Source organism: Urocampus carinirostris, chromosome 4 (genome assembly GCF_059441175.1).
Source record: "Urocampus carinirostris isolate Australia breed hairy pipefish chromosome 4, RoL_Ucar_1.0, whole genome shotgun sequence".
Lineage (NCBI taxonomy): Eukaryota > Metazoa > Chordata > Actinopteri > Syngnathiformes > Syngnathidae > Urocampus > Urocampus carinirostris.
Window position 1 is genome coordinate 2,042,472 of NC_142352.1, and position 20,228 is coordinate 2,062,699.

Below are 20,228 nucleotides of genomic sequence, written 5' to 3' on the forward strand. Positions count from 1 at the left end.
GAATGTTTCCTCTATGGTGTGGCCCCCGAGTTCAAATGAAACCCCTGCTTTACACAATTAGCATATTTAGAAAAAAACGAGGGGAACAAAAACCTGACCATGTGATTCCGCTCGGGGGCTCAGATTTTCCAGGGCCTCCTGAGCGTGTTCTACAACCTGGGGGACGGGGACCACAACGTGAGCCTTCCCGGCTACCGATTGGACAACGGGGAGTGGCACCAGGTGATGCTGGATCGCCACGACAACGAGATCACGCTGCGATTGGACGGCGGCGGCGGCCGACGGGAAGCGACGGGGTCGCCGGGACGGAGCCGGGAAATCGTGGTGGACCCCGCCTCCGTCGTCCTGGGCAACGCCTTCCCATTGGCCGGCAACAAAAGCTTCCAGGGTCGGTCGACTTATATTCGAATTCTCAAAATTGATTGTTAAAATTTTGTAGATGGGGGAGAGAGAGATGGGGAACTTCCAGAGAAAGGGGTAAAGGGAATCCAAAAAAAGGGAGGGAGAGAATGAGTGAAAGAGATTGAGAAAAAAGGAAAGAAATCGAGAGCAGTAAGAATGAGAGAGAGAGAGAAAGAGAAAGAGCGAGAGAGAGAGAGAGAGAATGCAAAGAAAAAGGAAATAGCAAGAGAAAAAAGACAGGTAGAGACAGAGAGAAAAAAAAAGAGAGAAAAAGAAAATGTGAGAAGAGGGAAAATAGAGAGATGGAAAGAGTATGAGAGAAAGAAACAAACACAGAAAGAGAGAACATAGGAGCAGACGGCAGCAAAAAAAGAGTGAGAGAACAAAAGGGACAAAAACGAAAGGAGAGAAACAAACAAATAGAGAAAAGAGAGAGAAACAGACAAAGAGAGAGAGGAGAGTCAAAGAAAGAAAGAGGGAGGAAAGAAAGGGAAGAAAGGAGAAAATGAGAGAGAGAAAAAGAGAAATACAGAGAAAGGGAGCAAATGAATGAAAGAGATGGAGAAAATTGGTAAGGAATCGAGAGCAGTAAGAATGAGAGAGAGAGAGAGAGAGAGAGAGAGAGAGAGAGAGAGAAATAGCAAGCAAGAGGGAGAAAGAAAGAAAATGCAAAGAAAAAGGAAAGAGCAAGAGAAAAAACACAGAGAGAAAAAAGAGGAAGAAAGAAAATGTGAGAAAAGAAAAAAGAGACGGATGGAAAGAGTATGAGAGGAAGAAACAAACACAGGAAGATAGAACAAAGGAGCAGACGGCAGCAAAAAGAGAGTGAGAGAACAAGAGTGACAAAAACGAAAGGAGAGAAGGAAACAAATAAAGAAAAGAGCGATAGAGAAAAGATAATTGAAAAAGATAAAAAGAAGAGAGGAAGAGAAAAAAGTGGAAGGCAAAAAAAAGTGAGAGCAAAAGACATACAAAATGAGGGAGCAAAAGACAGACAAAAAGAGAAAAAGAAACAGTTAAAGAGAGAGAGAAGAGAGTCAAAGAAACAAAGAGGGAGGAAAAGACAACGGGAAAGAGAGGGAAAGAAAGGAGAAAGTTAGAGAGAGAAAAAGAGAAATACAGAGAAAGGGAGCAAATGAGTGAAAGAGATGGAGAAAATTGAAAAGAAATCAAGAGCAGTAAGAATGAGAGAGTGGGAGAGAGAGAGAGAGAGAGAGAGAAAATGCAAAGAAAAAGGAAAGAGCAAGCGAAAAAGGTAGAGACAGAGAGAAAAAAGAGGAAGAAAGAACATGTGAGAAGAAAAAAAGAGAGGGGTGGAAGGAGTACGAGAGAAAGAAACACACACAGAAAGAGAGAACAAAAGATCAGTCGGCAGCAAAAAGAGAGAGAGTGAGAGAACAAGAGTGACAAAAACGAAAGGAGAGAAACAGAGAAAAGAGAGATAACTGAAAAAGAAAAATAGAAGAGAGGAAGAGAAAAAAGTGGAAGGCAAAATAAATGTAAGCAAAAGACAGACAAAAAGAGAGAAAGAAACGGAGAGAGAGAGAAGAAAATGAAAGAGAGGAAGAAGGAGGAAAAGACAACGGGAAAGAAAGGGAATAAAAGAGAAAGTGAGAAAGAGAAAAAGAGAAACGCAAAGAAAGAAAGAAAAATATTTGCTAAAACGTAGTTTTCTCTATCATTCATGCTTGTTGTCGCCCCCCGCAGGCTGCATGAGGGACCTGCGCCTGAACGGCCGCCATTTGCCGATGGAGGCTTTACGGGCGCAAGACGGCGCTTCGCAGGTCAGCGCGCAAGGTTTGAGTTCGGGTTGCCGGTCCGATTCCTGCAAGAGGAACCAGTGCAGCCCGCCCTTTACCTGCGTGGACCTCTGGCGGGTGCATGAATGCAGGTGAGCTAACGCTAAGCTAACATTTCCTTTTCAGCGGAGATGCTAACATGACAGTCACATGCTAACCACAGCGGTGCTAGCATGAACATATCCTAGCATACCTGATGCTGATACCTGACGAGAGAGAGAGATGGAAAAAAAAGGGTAACAGAGAAAGAGACAGAGACAGAAAAAGCGAGAACACAATAGAGAGAAAGGGAAAAAAGATGAGGCAGAAAGAGAGAAAGAAAGAGACAGAAAAAGAAAGAAAAAAATATTGAGAGAGGTAAGAGAGAAAGAGTAAGAACAAGAGAGGGAATGATAAAGAGATAGAGGGGGGGGGTAAAAGAGAAAGAATGAGAAGAAAAGACAGAGATAAAGAAAGAGAGAGAACAAGGGAGATAGAGTGACAGAGAGAGAGATAGAAAGAGAGAGAAAATGAAATAGTAAGTGAGAGACCACAATAGAGATAGAAAGGGATAAAAATGAACTGTCAAAGAGAAAGAAAGAAAGAGATGGAGAAAGTAAGAGAAAGAAATAACGAGAGAGAGAAAGTGTGACGGATCAAAATATAGAGAAAAGAAAAAAAGAGTGAAAAAGTGTAAGCGTAATAAAGAGAAATAAAGGGAATAAAATAGAGAGTGAAAAACCTAATAGGAAAAGAGCCAAAGGGAGTAAGAAAGAAAAAAAGAGGGAAAGAGAGTGAAATAAAAAATTAAAGAGAAGAGTGGGAGAGAGACAGAGCGAGAATCACAACAGAAAAGGGAGCATGAAAGAGAGAGAAGTACATAGTGGAAAGAGTGTTGAAGGGCTAAAGAGAAAGAAAAAAAAGACGGAAAGAGAGTGAAATAAAAAAGTCAAGAGAGAGTGGGAGAGAGACAGAGAGAGATTCACAACAGAAAAAGGAGCAAGAGAGAGAGAAAGAGAGAGTGGAAGGGGTAAAGAGAAAGAAAAAAAGAGGGAAAGAGTGAAATAAAAAGTCAAGAGAGTGGGAGAGAGACAGAGAGAGAATAACAAGAGAAAAAGGAACAGGAAAGAGAGAGACATACATCGAGAGAAAGAGAGAGTAGAAGGAGTAAAGACAAAGAAAAATAAAGAGAGAGAGTGTGAAATAAAAAAGTAAAGAGAGAGTGGGAGATCGACAGAGAGAGAATAACAAGAGAAAAGGGAGCAAGAAAGAGAGAGAAATACATCGAGAGTAAGAGAGAGTGGAAGGGGTAAAGAGAAAGAAAAAAGAGGGAAAGAGAGGAAATAGAAAATAGAGTGGGAGAGAGACAGAGATAATAACAAGATAAAAAGGAGCAAGAGAGAGAGAGAGATACATAGAGAGAAAGAGAGAGTGGAAGGGGTAAAGAGAAAGAAAAAAAAGAGGGAAAGAGAGTTAAATGAAAGAATAGAGTGGGAGAGAGACAGAGATAATAACAAGAGAAAAAGGAGCAAGAGAGAGAGAGAGATACATAGAGAGAAAGAGAGAGTGGAAGGGGTAAAGAGAAAGAAAAAAAGAGGGAAAGAGAGTGAAATGAAAGAATAGAGTGGGAGAGAGACAGAGAGAATAACAAGAGAAAAAGGAGCAAGAGAGAGAGAGAGAAATATATAGGGAGAAAGAGGGAGTGGAAGGGGTAAAGAGAAATAAAAAAAAAGAGGTAAAGAGAGTGAAATAGAAAAAATAGAGTGGGAGAGAGACAGAGAGAATAACAAGAGAAAAAGGAGCAAGAAAGAGAGGGAAATACATCGAGAGTAAGAGAGAGTGGAAGGGGTAAAGAGAAAGAAAAAAAGAGGGAAAGAGAGTGAAATGAAAGAATAGAGTGAGAGAGAGACAGAGAGAATAACAAGAGAAAAAGGAGCAAGAGAGAGAGAGAAATATATAGGGAGAAAGAGGGAGTGGAAGGGGTAAAGAGAAATAAAAAAAAAGAGGTAAAGAGAGTGAAATAAAAAAATAGAGTGGGAGAGAGACAGAGAGAATAACAAGAGAAAAAGGAGCAAGAAAGAGAGGGAAATACATCGAGAGTAAGAGAGAGTGGAAGGGGTAAAGAGAAAGAAAAAAAGAGGGAAAGAAAGGGAAATAAAAAAAATAGAGTGGGAGAGAGAGACAGAGAGAATAACAAGAAAAAAAGGAGCAAGAAAGGGAGAGAAATACATCAAGAGCAAGTGACAGTGGAATGGGGTAAAGAGAAAGAAAAAAAGGGAAAGAGAGTGAAATAAAAAAATAGAGTGGGAGAGAGAGAGAGACAGAGAGAATAACAAGAGAAAAAGGAGCAAGAGAGAGAGAAATACATAGAGAGAAAAAAAGAGAGAAAGAGTGAAATGAAAGAATAGAGTGGGAGAGAGACAGAGAGAATAACAAAAGAGAAAGAAAAATAGAGAGAGAGAAAAAGAGACAGAGGGAGAGTCAATTCAAGAAATCAATACTCCTACAGTCGTTATGCGAGTGGAGACTGTTCCAACCGCAGCTCACTTTTCTCTTGCGCTTCTCTCTGTGTTTTCCCGTGGGTCCGATTCCAACCCCCGACGGGCCCGATGTGGCCCTCGGGCCGCCCGCTGGACACCGGTGCCTTCAACCTTAAATATCGCTGATAATGTCTGGAGCCGAGCACATTTTTCGCTTCCTTTTTTTGTTTTGAAGTGGAGAAAAAAAGAAAAAGGATTTCCTGGGAAAGGATTTGCATGCATAAAACATGCGGGAGGCTTTCCAAAGAAGAAATGTTTAGACGATTGACAGCTCCTTTTTCTTTTTAATGAGTTGTTTTTTTTTTTCTACTTGAAATTAATTTTCTTCTCCGTCAATTGTTGGTCTGTTAAAACCCTTCATGTCCATGAAAAGTGCAAACTCTTGACATTCAAAATTTGATTTCAAAATCTACTCATCACAAAAACATCACCGTCCGTCTGAAACATGATACCCAAAAACTAGAAATCCTCCAAAATGGCTCCGTGACATCCCAAAAATCCAAAAAGATTGACTCCAAAACACTCCATAATGCCAATAGATATTAAAAAAAAAAAAAATCCGCCTAAAAGTATTTCTGCCTCATAGGCAATGTTCCCTGGAATTTTCCTTACGGGTCCGAGCGTTCACACAAAGTCGGTGAGCAACGCTTGAAACAACAGTGAGTAACGGCAATCCCAAGTGTGGCCACTAATCCATTATCAAACATGTCCAAAACTTGACATCAAGTTCCATTTTGCTGAGTTTCCGGCAATGCAAAATTCTTTTTCACTTTTGAATGAATTGACTCATGTCGGATTGCCTACAAACTTCATTTGTTTTTACAATTTTTGGACAAGATTTCCATTTCTTTTTCTTCCTGGTATCTTTTGTCGCATCATACTAACATTTTTGGGGGCTTTTTAGTCGGTTGCACGATACACAACTGTATTTAATCACGTTTTTGAGTGGAAGTACAATGTTGACAAAAAGATTGACTTGATATCATTGGAAATGATTTGAATGAAACACAAACTTTATTTTATTTTTCCCTGTTTTTTCTCTTTTTTTAAAAAAAATCCTTTTTATTGTATTTATTTTTTCCTAACTGTTACTTTTTTCTTGCTTTTTTGTTCTCCATGACCCTTTTTTCCTTTATTTGTTTCTTTCTTCTGGCTTTTTTTCTCAATTTTTCCCACTTTTTTTTCTCTTTTTCTCTCCTTTTGTTTCTTTTTTTCTCAGCTTTTCACTACTTTTTCATTTTGGTATTTTTTGCTTTTTTGTTTTGAAAGGAATAATACGGCAGATGTACGTAGTGGATTCAAATTAGAACCCTGAAAAAAACATTGGTAACGCCATCTATAGGCTCATTATTTAGTGCACAATTACTGAGTGACTTCTGGAAAAAACAGTCAAACATGTACAACTCTTTCACAATGTCTAAAAAAAAATCAGCCTAATTGTAATACACAGTTGCAAAGGTTTTAGTGCTGTAAACTGGACCTCTCCAACCGATTAGTTTACTCACCTTGTCGGAAAACACAAAGAGCGCTATTTAGAAGAAGGGAGCTAGCATTAGCACAACTAGCTACCAACCCATACTGTCTTCCTCCTGACATAGTCACCCATCTAAATTGTCCAGTCTGCTGGATTTCAGTCCACACAATCTGTACCACTACATTCGGGGTTTGTCCGGGTTTTTAAAATTCATGAAAACGCTTGATTTTTGGGTGAATTACTTGTAAATGCTTGAAATTGTTGCTATTGCCGTATTTTTTTGGTAGTCTGACTCCATAAACTCCAAAAAACAGCAGTAACGCCACTTGTAAGTCATCTATAGGCTCATTATTTAGTGCACAATTACCGAGTGACTTCTGGAAAAAATAGTCAAACATTTACAACTCTTTCACAATGTCTAAAAAAACAGCCTAATTGAAATACACAGTTGCAAAGATTTTAGTGCTGTAAACTGGTCCTCTCCAACCAATTAGTTAACTCACCTTGTTGGAAACCACAAAGAGCACTATTTAGAAGAAGGGAGCTAGCATTAGCACTGCTAGCTACCAACCCATACTGTCTTCCTCCTGAGATAGTCACCCATCTAAATTGTCCAGTCTGCTGGATTTCAGTCCACACAATCTCTATCGCTATATTCAGGGTTTGTACGGGTTCTTAAAATTCATGAAAACGCTTGATTTTTGGGTGAAGTACTTGTAAATGCTTGAAATTGTTGCCGTTGCCATGTTTTTTTTGGGCAGTCTGACTCCATAAACCCCGGAATACATAAAGAAAACAAGTGTGTGAAAATGACACTGACACGCCTGCTATGGTGGCTTATGGGGTTGTCATTTAAAGCATCAAATGAGGACAGCTCTATGTAGAAAACGTCTATTTTGGCTTGACTCACTTGCAGATGTTTTTTTTTCTTTTTCTTTTTTTGATATATTATCCCTATGTGTTCATTTATTAGTAATTCATTTGAATTTCGAAAAGCAGTAGTTTTAAGAAATAAATCAGTAGGTGGTAATAAAACTCTTAAAGAGGTAGTATGTTAGAGTAAGGGGCAAAATGAAGGGGAAGGGGTAGGAATGGGACTGAACTTGTACATACCACTTTGTTGCATTTCTTCAAGTTAAAATAAAACTGAAAATCGATGCCTCGTTTTCCGTCCTCTAGGTGTCCCGCAGGTCACATGATCCGCGTGAACGGCAGTCGCAAATGGTGCGTTTACACGCTATGCGCCACGCGACCGTGCCGACGCGGGAATTGCGTGGCCCAATCGCCGTCCAAGTTCACTTGCCATTGCCCCGACGGGTATCGGGGGCGCTTGTGCGAAACCCGGCTGGGCGCCTACTACAACGAGGACCTGGGACTCAGCTTCAGTTCGCTCTTCGCCATCAGCGTCTGTTTCCTCGCCTTGCTCGGTAAGTCTTCTTCTCTTATTTTGAAAATCAGAGGTGCCTGGGCACACTCGGGTGCCGCAAGAAATTGCCCAATTTTATCCTTACTGAACAAGCGTGCCGTTGGTTATTATCAGTTCTTTCTTCCAGCAATCAGCTAAGTAACTTTAATATCCATGGTTATCAGTAGGTGGCAGCAGAGCCCGAGAAATATGCCCCAAAATATGTAAAACAAGATGCAGGGAGAAGTCTTGGCGGGAGAGGGAGAGCTCGTTTCATTATCTTCATCAGCGTACAAAACAGAGAGATCTCATTCGTCCTCAGAGACAATTGGCTTTTTATATCCTAAGACAACATCTCATATTACTTTAGCCCGTCCCCCTCGCGATGACGCACGTGTTTATCTCAAAATGCACGCTACCAGACAGAATGTTTCTTACTCTTTCAATTTTCCCTATTTCCCAATTTCCAAGAACTGTTGGGGTCGGCTTGACCGCATGTTCCCTGCCAAGAAGAATGTTATTAGATAGATAGATAGATAGATAGATAGATACTTTATTCATCCCCACAGGGAAATTCACATTTCACATTTCCATTACTTGGAAAAGAAGAATGTTATTCGCCCAATAAAAACATTCGCTGACATTTACACTCAAGAGAAACAAGCCTGGTATTTCCCGTTTTAAACTAATGCGTTCTCCTTATGTCAAGCTCGGCTCCAATAATCCACATTACTATCTGATCAAGGGGTAGTACAGGGATACGGTATGTCACAAAAGTAAGTACACCCCTCACATTTCTGCCGAGAATGTTTAGTAGAACAACGCTGAAGAAATATTGCCATGACACAATGAAAGGTAGTCCGCGTCAAGATTTTATAGCAGTGTAAAAACTCAAAATATAGCATTCCATAACTAAACCCTTTTGCAACAACAGTGAGTACACCCTAAAGTGAAAGTTCCTGAAGGGTATGGTACTTTCAGGTTGACCCCCCGCCCCCCCCCCCCCCCCACCACTTCAATTTCTGCAGCAATGCTGACAGCAGTCCTGCCCCTATCTTTCTTCGATAGCATTTGGATGTGACGCTGTGCACGTTTTCTCAGCTTTGTTGGGGATCCAACACAAGCCCTGTTGTGAGTTCACCCTGGTTTTTAAAACGCTGGAGGATCTTGGCCACTGTACTGCAGCTCTATTTCAGGGCAATCATTTCTTTGCCTTGGGCAGCCTTATCTATTTGTTTGAGGTCCCCAGAGAGTTCCTTGCCATGGTGTGCCATCTTGTGAAGTTCAGTGACCAATATGTCAGAGTGTACTAAAAATAGAAACCCCTGCTCCCTACTTATACCTGAGACCTAGTAGGAGTAACAAGTTGCATGGTATTTTGGAGGAAAAATCACCAGCAGTGCTTTGTTTGGATATATAGGGGTGTAGTGTTTTGGGGTGTACTCATTTTTGTTGCCAGGGGTTTAGTTATTGATGGTTGTATTTTGAGTTTTTTTTTGAGGGGAATTAAAATAAATGTACTCTGCCATGTCAGCTTTACACAGACTTTGCCGTACTGTGTCAAAGCAATGTTTTTTTCAGTGATGTTGAATTAAACATTATAAAGAAATCTCTGCTGAAATGTGAGGGATGTACTCACTTTTGTGGCATACTGAATACATTAAATACCGTATTTATTTTTGTACTACGTACATATTTACTACCTGAAAAATGAGTTTAGGTATGCATTATACACGCGGCTTATGGTAGTAAAAGTACATCAAAGAAAAAAAAACCCTCAGGCCATGTTGGAACTGTTGTCGGAATAAGCTCTGTTTTTCCTTCAAAGGGGCTTATATTGTTGTGGAATGTGGATAATAACTAAGTATGTAGTCATCTGGTGAAGGTCGTGGGATGACGTTGTTCCAAGAGGTCACGAGATAACTAATCTTTATTTGAGAATGTTTTATGTCAATGTTTAACGTCGGGAACTTTGTCCCGATTGCAATAAAGCACGTTCCCTTTTTGTCATATCTCCTCTCTGCGTATTTTTCGGGGTGACGCCCAATGACGATATATAGCTCTATCTAGCTCTATCTGTCTAACTCTATCTAGCTCTATCCGTCTAGCTCTATCTATCTACCTATCTATCTATCTATCGCTCTAGCTCTATCTATCTATCGCTAGTCAGCTATATATCTATCTGTCACCCTATCGCTCCATCCATCTATATAGCTCTATCTATCTATCTCACTATCTATCGCTCTATCACTCTATTGTTCTATCTATCTATCACTCTAGCTCTATCTATCTAGCTTTATCTATCTAGCTCTATCTATCTATCTATCTAGCTCTATCTATCGCTGTATCTAGCTCTATCTATCTAGCTTTATCTGTCTATCTATCTAGCTCTACCTATCTATCTATCTATCGCTCTAGCTCTATCTACCTATCTATCTATCGCTGTCTACCTATATATCTATCTATCTCTCTATTTATCTAGCTCTATCTATCTATATAGCTCTATCTATCTAATTAGCTCTATCTATCCATCTATCGGTCTATCTAGTTCTATCTGTCTAGCTCTATCTAGCTCTATCTATCTATCTATCTACCTATCTATCGCTCTATTGCTCTAGCTCCATCTATCTCTATCTATCTCACTATCTATCGCTCTATCACTCTATTGCTCTATTTACCTATCTATCTATCACTCTAGCTCTATCTATCTAGCCGTATCTATCTATCTAGCTCTATCTATCGCTGTATCTAGCTCTATCTACCTAGCTCTATCTGTCTATCTATCTAGCTCTACCTATCTATCTATCGCTCTATCTATCTAGCTCTATATATCTATCTGTCTAGCTCTATCTATCTATCTATTTATCTATCTGATTTTAATCAATATACAGTAGATTGTAATCAAGGACAGAGACAATTGGTATTCTAATCAAAGAGGTGAATGTCTAATTGAATGACTTATGCAAATTGGATTGCGCTAACGTGACGTGAAACGGAGAAAAGACGGGATTTCTGCAGGCCCGGTTTCACCTGCTGCCTTTCATAATGCGAGGCATTGTTAAGTTATTTAAAGGGACAGTGTATATTATTCAGTGCCTCCTGGTAGTTGAAAATAATGTAGATGGGTAGATGTCTAGATAGCTAGCTAGATGGATAGATGTCTAGATAGATAGATGTCTAGATAGATAGCTAGCTAGCTAGCTAGATAGATAGATAGATAGATAGATATATGTCTATATAGATTTATAGATGTCTAGAGAGATAGATGGATGTCTCGATGGAATAGATGTCTGGATAGATAGATAGATATATAAATGTCTAGATAGATGGATAGATGTCTAGATAGATACATTCCTAGATACATAGATGGATAGATAGATAGATAGGTGTCTAGATAGATAGATAGGTGTCTAGATAGATGTCTAGATGCATAGATAGATAGATGTCTAGATAGATAGATAGATAGATAGATAGATGTCTAGATAGATGGATAGATAGATGTCTAGATAGATAGACAGATGTCTATGCAGATTTATAGATGTCTAGAGAGATAGATAGATGTCTCGATGGAATAGATGTCTAGATAGATAAATTTCTAGATACATAGATAGATGGATAGATAGATGTCTAGATAGATAGATGGATAGATAGGTGTCTAGAAAGATAGATAGGGGTCTAGATAGATGTCTAGAGAGATAGATAGATCGCTAGATAAATGTCTAGATAGATAGATAGATAGATATATAGATAGACAGATCTCTAGATGTCTAGATAGATAGATGGATAGATAGATATGTCTAGATAGATAGATAAAAAAAGGGTAATATGCAAATGTGTAGGTGGGGTTTTAATGTGGGCTATTACTCCCCCGGGTGGAGTTAAAGAGCCTCATTGCATATATACACTCTTTGAAATGAATTAAAATTTCCCCAAAAAGTATTTTTCTTAGGAAATTATAATAGTGACAACAGCTAAAAAGGTTTTTAAACTTATGTTTGTCCGTACACATTTATTCATCATACATTTATAATAATAACTGGGCCTTAGCAGAGACGGACAGACGCGTACTTACGTGCAGGAAATGTATTAAGTGTAAAGTAGGCTTAAACATATTTGCTCAAAGGTGTGTATTTCTAAATCAGTTTCCAGTTAACTGCATCAAAATCGATGCATATGTTTTGAATGAATTCTTGGTTAAATATTCAGGAAAAATGCCATTTTATTAGAAGAATACCAAAAAAAAACCAATAGATTTTCTAGAAGAAAAGTATTTAAGGAGATATCCTCCATATATTCTGCAAGGCGACAGTATATAAAGCAGGAGTCTCAAAGTTAGGGGGCTGTAAACATTCCACTTTTCTTAAAGGGACAGTGTTTGATATTTGTGGATGTAGATGTCACTGTCGTGTGTAGTTGACAAACTACAGAGACCGAAAGGAAGCAAAAAGCAGCTTTTTTTTTCTTCACATTTTCTTCAGCCTGTCTTAAAGACAAAAAGAAGGGAAATAGTTTTTTTTTAAAGAAAAATAAATTTAAAAAGGCGAAAACGGGATTAAAAAGACAACTAGGGGAATATAAAGCAAAAAAGGGCAATGGAGAAAAAGAAAGAAAAACTGGAGTGAAAGAAAATAAATTTATACAAATAATTGTTTTAAAAAAAAAATCAATTTTCTCTCTTTTTCTTTTATTTTCTTATCATCTCTTTTTTTATTTTAGTTTTCCTTTTTACTTGAGCTTCACTTTTTGTCTTATTTTTATTTTTCTTCTTTTCTTTTCATTTTTCTGTTTTTTTTTCCTTTCTTTTTTGTCTTAAGTTTCACTTTTTGTCTCATTTGCTTTTAGCACGACCCCTTCCGTCCGTCCTTGCACGTTTCCCTTCATTTCTATTTGTTTTTTCCTCTTTCCTTTTGTTTCCTTCCCATCAATCTGGCCATGTTCTCATCCTGAGGAGAATCTCTCGTTTCCCAGGTGTGAAAAAGTCAATTAAGACCTTTAGACCAAAAGGAAGCAAAAAGCAGCTTTTTTTTCTTCACATTTTTTTCAGCCTGTCTTAAAGAAAGACAAAAAAAGGGAAATCGTTTTTTAAAGAAAAAAAAATAGGGAAAAAGACATTTAAAAAAGATGCAAAAAAGAAAACGAGGGAAAAATAAAGCAAATAGGGGCAATGGAGAAAAAGGAAGAAAAAAGGAGTGAAATAGAAAGACAGAAGGAGAGAAAAGAGAAAAGAAAGCGCCAAGGGTAGGAAGAGAGAAAGAGAAAAGAGAGAAAAGGAAAAAAGGATGTTCGAGCAAAATAGCTTAAAAGACACAGAGAGAGAAAGAGACAAAGAGTAACAAAGGAACAGAAGAGAGAGAGAGAGAGAGAGAGAGAGAGAGAGAGAGAGAGAGAGAGAGAGAGAGAGAAAGAGACAAAGAGTAACAAAGGAACAGAAGAGAGAGAGAGAGAGAGAGAGAGAGAGAGAGAGAGAGAGAGAGAGAGAGAGAGAGAGAGAGAGAGAGAGAGAGAGAGAAATAAATACAAGTAGAGTGTCTTTGTTGGAGGCACCTGGCTTTGGCAACATCAAGTATTTCAACCTGCAGCTTGTTTTTCTCTTGCACTTCTCTGAGTGATTCGGCCAGGAGTGAAGGAAAATACAGAGAATTCATTTTTTTTATCTTCTCTTTTTTTCATTTTCGTTTTCCTTTTTTACTTGAGCTTCACTTTTTTGTCTTTTTTTTTGTTTTTTTATTTTTCATTTTCTTCTTTTCTTTTCATTTTTCTGTTTTTTTCCTTTCTTTTTTGTCCTAAGTTTCACTTTTTGTCTCATTTGCTTTTAGCATGACCCCCTTCTGTCCGTCCTTGCACGTTTCCCTTCATTTCCATTTGTTTTTCCCTCTTTCCTTTTGTTTCCTTCCAAATCAATCCGGCCGTGTTCTCATCCTGAGGAGAATCTCTCGTTTCCCGGGTGTGAAAACCGGAGAAGTCAATTTAGACCCGCTCGAGGTCCTCATTGACCCGACCGTGAAGAAGATTAATCCGGCAGTAAAGGAAACGCCAAGAAGCCGTGGGACTAAACAAATCACGGGGTTCGTACGGGTGCTCGAAATCCTTTTATTGTGGTGTTTGATAAGTGCTTGGATTTTAGGGTTAACCAATGCTTGAAATTGTTGCCATGTTTCACAGGTGAGGTGTTGGGTTAGGACAGGGGGGTTGTCAAAGGCATTTTAACTCGGGGGCCACGTGATAGAACAAACATTTTCTCAGGGGCCGGACTTATGAGAAAGGAAGAATGAAAAAGAGAGATGGACAGAAAGAAAGAAAGAAAGAAAGAAAGGAAGGAAGGAAGGAAGGAAGGAGGGAGGAAGGGAAGGAAGGAAGAAAGGAAGGAAGGAAGGAAGGAAGGAAGGAAGGAAGGAAGGAAAAAAAAGAATAAAGGAAGAACAAAAAGGAAAGATGGGGAGAAAGAAAAAAAGAAATAACAAAAGAAAGAGAAAGAATAAAGGAAGAAATAGAAGAATAAAGATAATCAATTTGAAACAGAGAAAGAAAGTTTGAATATCATTTTGTTCTCATTTTTTTAGGAAAAAAATAGTTCAAATATAGCATATGTATTATAGTATTTTACAAGTTTAGAATCGTTTTAAATATAGTGAGTTAAGAAAATAAGTTCTTGATATAAATATGATTTCAAAATAAAAGAATATACAATAAAGTATTTCACTTGCAATAAAATAAAAAGTAATACTTAGTTTCCTATAAACATTTGTTATTTTACGAAAAAAAGTTGATAAAAAATAATATATAATTAAGAATTTAAATAAAAAATACAAATACAGTGAATTTTTTTTTTTTTAAATGATTGGACTTGAGAGTGTCTACTGTGTCGGACTGTCTCTTTGAGACTCTTTGTGATAATAACCTTGACTTAATCTTGAAAAGTAATCCTTACTTAAGCTAAAGTGTATTCTATTCTGTAATTGTAACGGAATACAATGACGTGTTCCGTTACTTCCTGACCCTGCGAATGACACACAACGCTTGTATTCAGAAGTGGTACATTTACTCTGTTACATTTACTTGAGTAAGTTTCGGTAAATGTTGCACCTTTAGTAGTATTTTTAAAATACACACCTTTGAGCAAATACGTTTAAGCCTACTTTACACTTAATGTATGCCCTGCACGTAAGTACGCGTCTGTCTGTCCCTGCTAAGGCGCATTTTTTGACGCAGAACTCCGCCAGGCTATACCATGTTTAACCAATCAAATGTAGCAGCGTCGTCACGTGACCCTATTCAAATTCGGCGGGGAAATTCTGTTTACGGATGAAACCGATGGAAAATGTCACTTAGCGATTCCGACTACGAAAAAATGGAAGAGGAGGAGCACGCCTGGCTCCCCATCAAAAGCATGTTTTCCGTTGCTACAGTTACTCAGTCCTTGACTTTTTTTTTACTTTACTTAAGTATTTGGATGACTACTTTTACTTCTACTTGAGTGATATTATTCTGAAGTATTCTTACTTGAGTCATATTTTTGTGTTCCCTGTTCCGTTACTCCCTGACTCTGGGAACATGAAACTGATTAAGAAATACACACCTTTGAGCAAATACGTTTAAGCCTACTTTACACTTAATACATTTCCTTCACGTAAGTACGCGTCTGTCTGTCTCTGCTGAGGCCCATTTATTTTGATGTACTTTTTTTTTTACTTTTCCTCAGGTAAGTATTCGGATGACTACTTTTACTTCTACTTGAGTGATATTATTCTGAAGTATTCTTACTGGAGTCATACTTTTGTGTTCCATGTTCCGTTACTGCCTGACCCTGGGAACATGAAACTGATTTAGAAATACACACCTTTGAGCAAATACGTTTAAGCCTACTTTACACTTAATACATTTCCTTCACGTAAGTACGCGTCTGTCTGTCTCTGCTGAGAGCCATTTATTTTGACTTATTTTTTTTTTTACTTTTCCCTAAGTATTCGGATGACTACTTTTACTTTGACTTGAGTGATATTATTCTGAAGTATTCTTACTTGAGTCATATTTTTGTGATCCCTGTTCCGTTACTCCCTGACCCTGGGAACATGAAACTGATTTAGAAATACACACCTTTGAGCAAATACATTTAAGCTTACTTTACTCTTAATACATTTCCTGCACGTAAGTATGCGTCTGTTGTCTCTGCTGAGGCCTATTTATTTTGACTTACTTTTTTTTTAACTTTTCCTTAAGTAAGTATTCGGATGACTACTTTTACTTCTACTTAAGTGATATTATTCTGAAGTATTCTTACTTGAGTCATTTTTTTGCGTTCCATGTTCCGTTACTCCCAGATTCTGGGAACATGAAACTGATTTAGAAATGCACACCTTTGAGCAAATAAGTTTAAGCGTACTTTACTCTTAATACATTTCCTGCATGTAAGTACGCGTCTGTTGTCTCTGCTGAGGCCTATTTATTTAAACTTACTTTTTTTTACTTTTCCTTAAGTAAGTATTCGGATGATTACTTTTACTTCTACTTGAGTGATATTATTCTGAAGTATTCTTACCTGAGTCATATTTTTGTGTTCCATGTTCCGTTACTCCCTGACCCTGGGAACATAAAACTGATTGAGAAATACACAACTTTGAGCAAATACGTTTAAGCCTACTTTACACTTAATACATTTCCTGCACGTAAGTACACGTCTGTCTGTCTCTGCTAAGGCCCATTTATTTTGACTTACTTTTTTTTTACTTTTCCTTAAGTAAGTATTCGGATAACTACTTTTACTTCTACTTGAGTGATATTATTCTGAAGTAACCGTATTTTTTTTTGGACTACTCTACCCACCTCCGCTCGCGTGTAAGAAACACGGATCAGATCTCCCATAAATTGGTTTACGGGAGCGACTTCATTTCTTTCTTGATTTTCTCGGTTCGACACACACACATAAATATCGCTCGGCCCGTAGGCCTTTTTTTTTCTTTTTTTCTCTTTTTTTTCCCCCGCCCGGCGTCGGAAATCGATGCGAGCGGAGCGTCTGTCTTGACGGCGGCTCGTCCGAGATCTCTGCGCCGGCGTTCCCACGCGCTTCTTTGTTTTTATGTATGGGGGAAAGAAGCAGACATGATTATTTTATAGAAATCCCGCTCAATCTGTTTATTCGCTGCCGGGTAAACAACAAGATACTTGAGGCGATCTCTCTTTTATTTTGTAAACTCTTTTTAACCCTTGACATTCCGGTGGAATTCGCCGATTTCATCCAAGTCAATTAAATGTTGTTTTTGAACCGTTTGGAGAATATTTTTTTTTGAAAGTGTTAGGAATTTAGTATATTAAAATGTACCGTTTACTCCATTGACCAAACATAACCTTCATTAATTTCCTAAACAAATTAACTAAGTGAATTCCATCGAATTAGCCGAACTATTGTCACTCGAGCCTCTTCTCTCGTTCTTCCGCCTTTCTTCTCCCGGCCCACGTTTTTTTCCGCAAGCTGTTGTGCCGGCTCCTCCCATGGGCGTGCCAGGAAAGCCCCCAAGCCTCGATGTCTGAAGTGACTCAAAGCAACACCGAGCGTTTATCAGAACTCCATCGAATTAGCCGAATTATTGTCACTCGCGCCTCTTCTCTTGTTCTTCCGCTTTTCTTCTCCCGGCCCAAGTTTTTTTCCGCAAGCTGGTGTGCCGGCTCCTCCCATGGGCGTGCCAGGAAAGCCCCCTCGCCTCGATGTCTGAAGTAACTCAAAACAACACCGAGCGTTTATCAGAACTCCATCGAATTAGCCTAATTATTGTCACTTGCGCCTCTTCTCTTGTTCTTCCGCCTTTCTTCTCCCGGCCCACGTTTTTTTCCGCAAGCTGGTGTGCCGGCTCCTCCCAATCAAGCTGAAGGTTAAAATATGTAAATTTGATGTTGCTAAAGCCAGGTGCCTCGAACAAAGACACTGTACTTGTATTTATTTCTCTCTGTCTCTTTTTTTTTCTCTTCTGTTGTTGCTTTGTCTCTTTCTCTCTTCCCGCCCGCGCTTTCTTTTCTCTCCTTCTGTCTTTCTATTTCTCTTTGGATTTCTTTCTTCCTATACCTTTTTCTTCTCCCTCTCTCATGACTTTTTATCTTTTGTTTCTCACGCTCTCTCCCTCTCTCTCTTTCTTTGTCCCGCCCTCTCTCTTTTTCCCTCCCTCTTTCTCTTATTTCTTTATCTCTCTTTTTCTTTCTTTTTAATCTACTAGTCCGCCCCCCGGCAGAATGTTTGTTCTATCGTGTGGCCCCAGAGTTAAAATGAGTTTGACACCCCTGGTGTACAGCCACTGCTCCTCCGCATTGAGAGGAGCCAGTTGAGGTGGCTCGGGCATCTGATGAGTGAGGTGTTCCGGGCATGTCCCACTGGCAGGAGGCCCAGGAGGTCTCTCCAGGACACGCTGGAGAGACTATGTCTCTGGGCTGGGCTGGGAACGCCTTGGGATCCTTTGGTGAGCTGGATGAAGTGGCTGGGGACAGTGAGGTCTAGGCTTCCCTGCTAGGCTGCTGAACTCTTGAACCCACTTCTTTCTTGTTTTCCTTTCTTTATCACTCTTTTCTCTCCTTTGCTTCCTTTCTTTCTCGTTTTCTTTCCTGCTTGAAAAAAGTTGGAGACTCCTTATTTAGAGGTTGTGGTTTTTTGAAATTCCCCACGGGGGGGCATCCCTTTTAAACTCCGATTCCCGGCGGCGTTCGTCTCGGTCCTCTCTCTTTCTTTACGGTCGTGTTCCTTTTTGTGAACAATCGGATGGAGCAAACGTGGCAGTGCCGAGTTACGTGCCACTCAGAAATGGATATTGATTTTTTTATATCCTGCACTTCTTCCTTGTTTTTTTTCTTTGTTTTCCTTTCGTTTTTTTCCTTTTTTGCGCTTCAGTGTTTGATGGTCCACTGACAGCAAGTGGTGCTCGGTGGCATGTGACGCCCTATCTTCTTCTTTTTTTTTCCTTTTTCCGTCCGTAACTTTTACCGACAGAATTCTTTCTTTGTTCTTTCTTCAGCAGATGTCATATGTCCCTAAAAGTTTTTTTTTGTGACACCAAATTTGTGATGGACATCATGAGAAGAAGATAAAAAGGAAAGAGAAAGAGAGAGGGGGAAAGAAGAAGAGATATGTAAAGGGGAAATAAAAAATGCAAAAAAGAGATGAGAAGAATAAGAGAAAGAAAGACAGAAAGAGAGGAGGAAAGAGATACAGAAAAAGGAGAATGGGTGAGGTAAAAAAATGGAGAAAAAAGAGACAAGAATAAAGAAAAAGAGCAAGAAAGGGAAGAAGAAAAGCAAGGCACAAAGAAGGAATAATAAAGTAAGAAAGAATTGGAATAGAAAAACAGAGGGGGTAAAAAGAAAATGGAACAATTGAAAATGAAGAGAGGCATTTAATAAAGATAAAGAAAGTAAGAGATAAAGATAGAAAGAGAAAGACAGAAAGAAAGAGAGGAGGGAAGAGATACAAAAAAGGATAATGATTTAGGGGGAACATGGGGAAAAAGAGACTGAAATAAAGAAAGAAAATGAGAAAGGGAAGAAAAAAGAAAGCAAGACACAAAAGAATAATAAAGAAAGTAAGAAATTGGGAAAAAAAAAACAAAGAGAAAGGGTAAGAAGAAAATGGAACAATGGAGAATGAAAAGGGGGATTTCATAAAGAAAAAGAAAGTAAGAGGCAAAGATAGAAAAATAAAGAACGACAGAAAGAAAGAGGAGGGAAGAGGTAAAAAAAAATGAGAAAAGGGAGACTCAAAAAAGAAAGTGGGAGAATGAGAAAGGGATGAAAAAGCAAGACACAAAGAAGGAATAATAAAGAAAGTAAGAAAGAATTGGAAAAGAAAAACAGAGGGGGTAAGAAGAAAATGGAACAATAGAGAATGAAGAGAGGGATTTCATAAAGAAAAAAGTAAGAGGCAAAGAGAAAGAGTGGAGGATAGAGATACAAAAAAGGAGAATGAGTGAGGTAGAAAAATAGAGAAAAACGAGACAAGAATAAAGAAAGAGAACAAGAAAGGGAAGAAAAAAAGCAAGGCACAAAGAAGGAATAATAAAGTAAGAAAGAATTGGAAAAGAAAAACAGAGAGGGGTAAGAAGAAAATGGAACAATAGAGAATGAAGAGAGGGATTTCATAAAGAAAAAGAAAGTAAGAGGCGAAGATAGAAAGAGAAAGAAAGACAGGAGGGAAGAGATACAAAAAAAGGAGAATGAGTAAGGTAGAAAAAATAGAGAAAAAATAGACAAAAAGAAAGAGAGAATGAGAAAGGGATGAAAAAAGAAAGCAAGAAGGAATAATAAAGTAAGAAAGAATTGGAAAAGAAAAACAAGAAGGGGTAAGAAGAAAATGGAACAAGAGAATGAAGAGAGGGATTTCATAAAGAAAAAGAAAGTAAGAGGCAAAGATAGAAAGAGAAAGAAAGAAAGAGAGGAGGGAAGAGATACAAAAAAGGAGATTGAGTGAGGTAAAAAATAGAAAAAAAGATGCAGAAGTAAAGAAAGAAAACAAAGGGAAGAAAAAAAGCAAGGCACAAAGAAGGAATAATAAAGAAAGTAAGAAAGAATTGGAAAAGAAAAACGGAGGGGGTAAGAAGAAAAATAGAGAAAAAATAGACAGAAAGAAAGAAAGAGAATGAGAAAGGGATGAAAAAAGA

At 38.5% G+C, this 20,228-nt stretch overlaps 1 protein-coding gene across 1 annotated transcript in view; it reads left to right on the forward strand.

Annotated features, from left to right (window-relative positions):
- Positions 1-20,228, forward strand: part of LOC148366663 (neural-cadherin) — a 345,561-nt gene that overhangs the window by 321,173 nt on the left and 4,160 nt on the right. Inside the window, exons 34-36 of the mRNA XM_088333456.1 lie at positions 124-388; positions 2,110-2,293; positions 7,374-7,621. Of these exons, the coding sequence (XP_088189582.1) occupies positions 124-388; positions 2,110-2,293; positions 7,374-7,621 (697 nt within the window). The remainder of the gene's footprint in view (positions 1-123; positions 389-2,109; positions 2,294-7,373; positions 7,622-20,228) is intronic.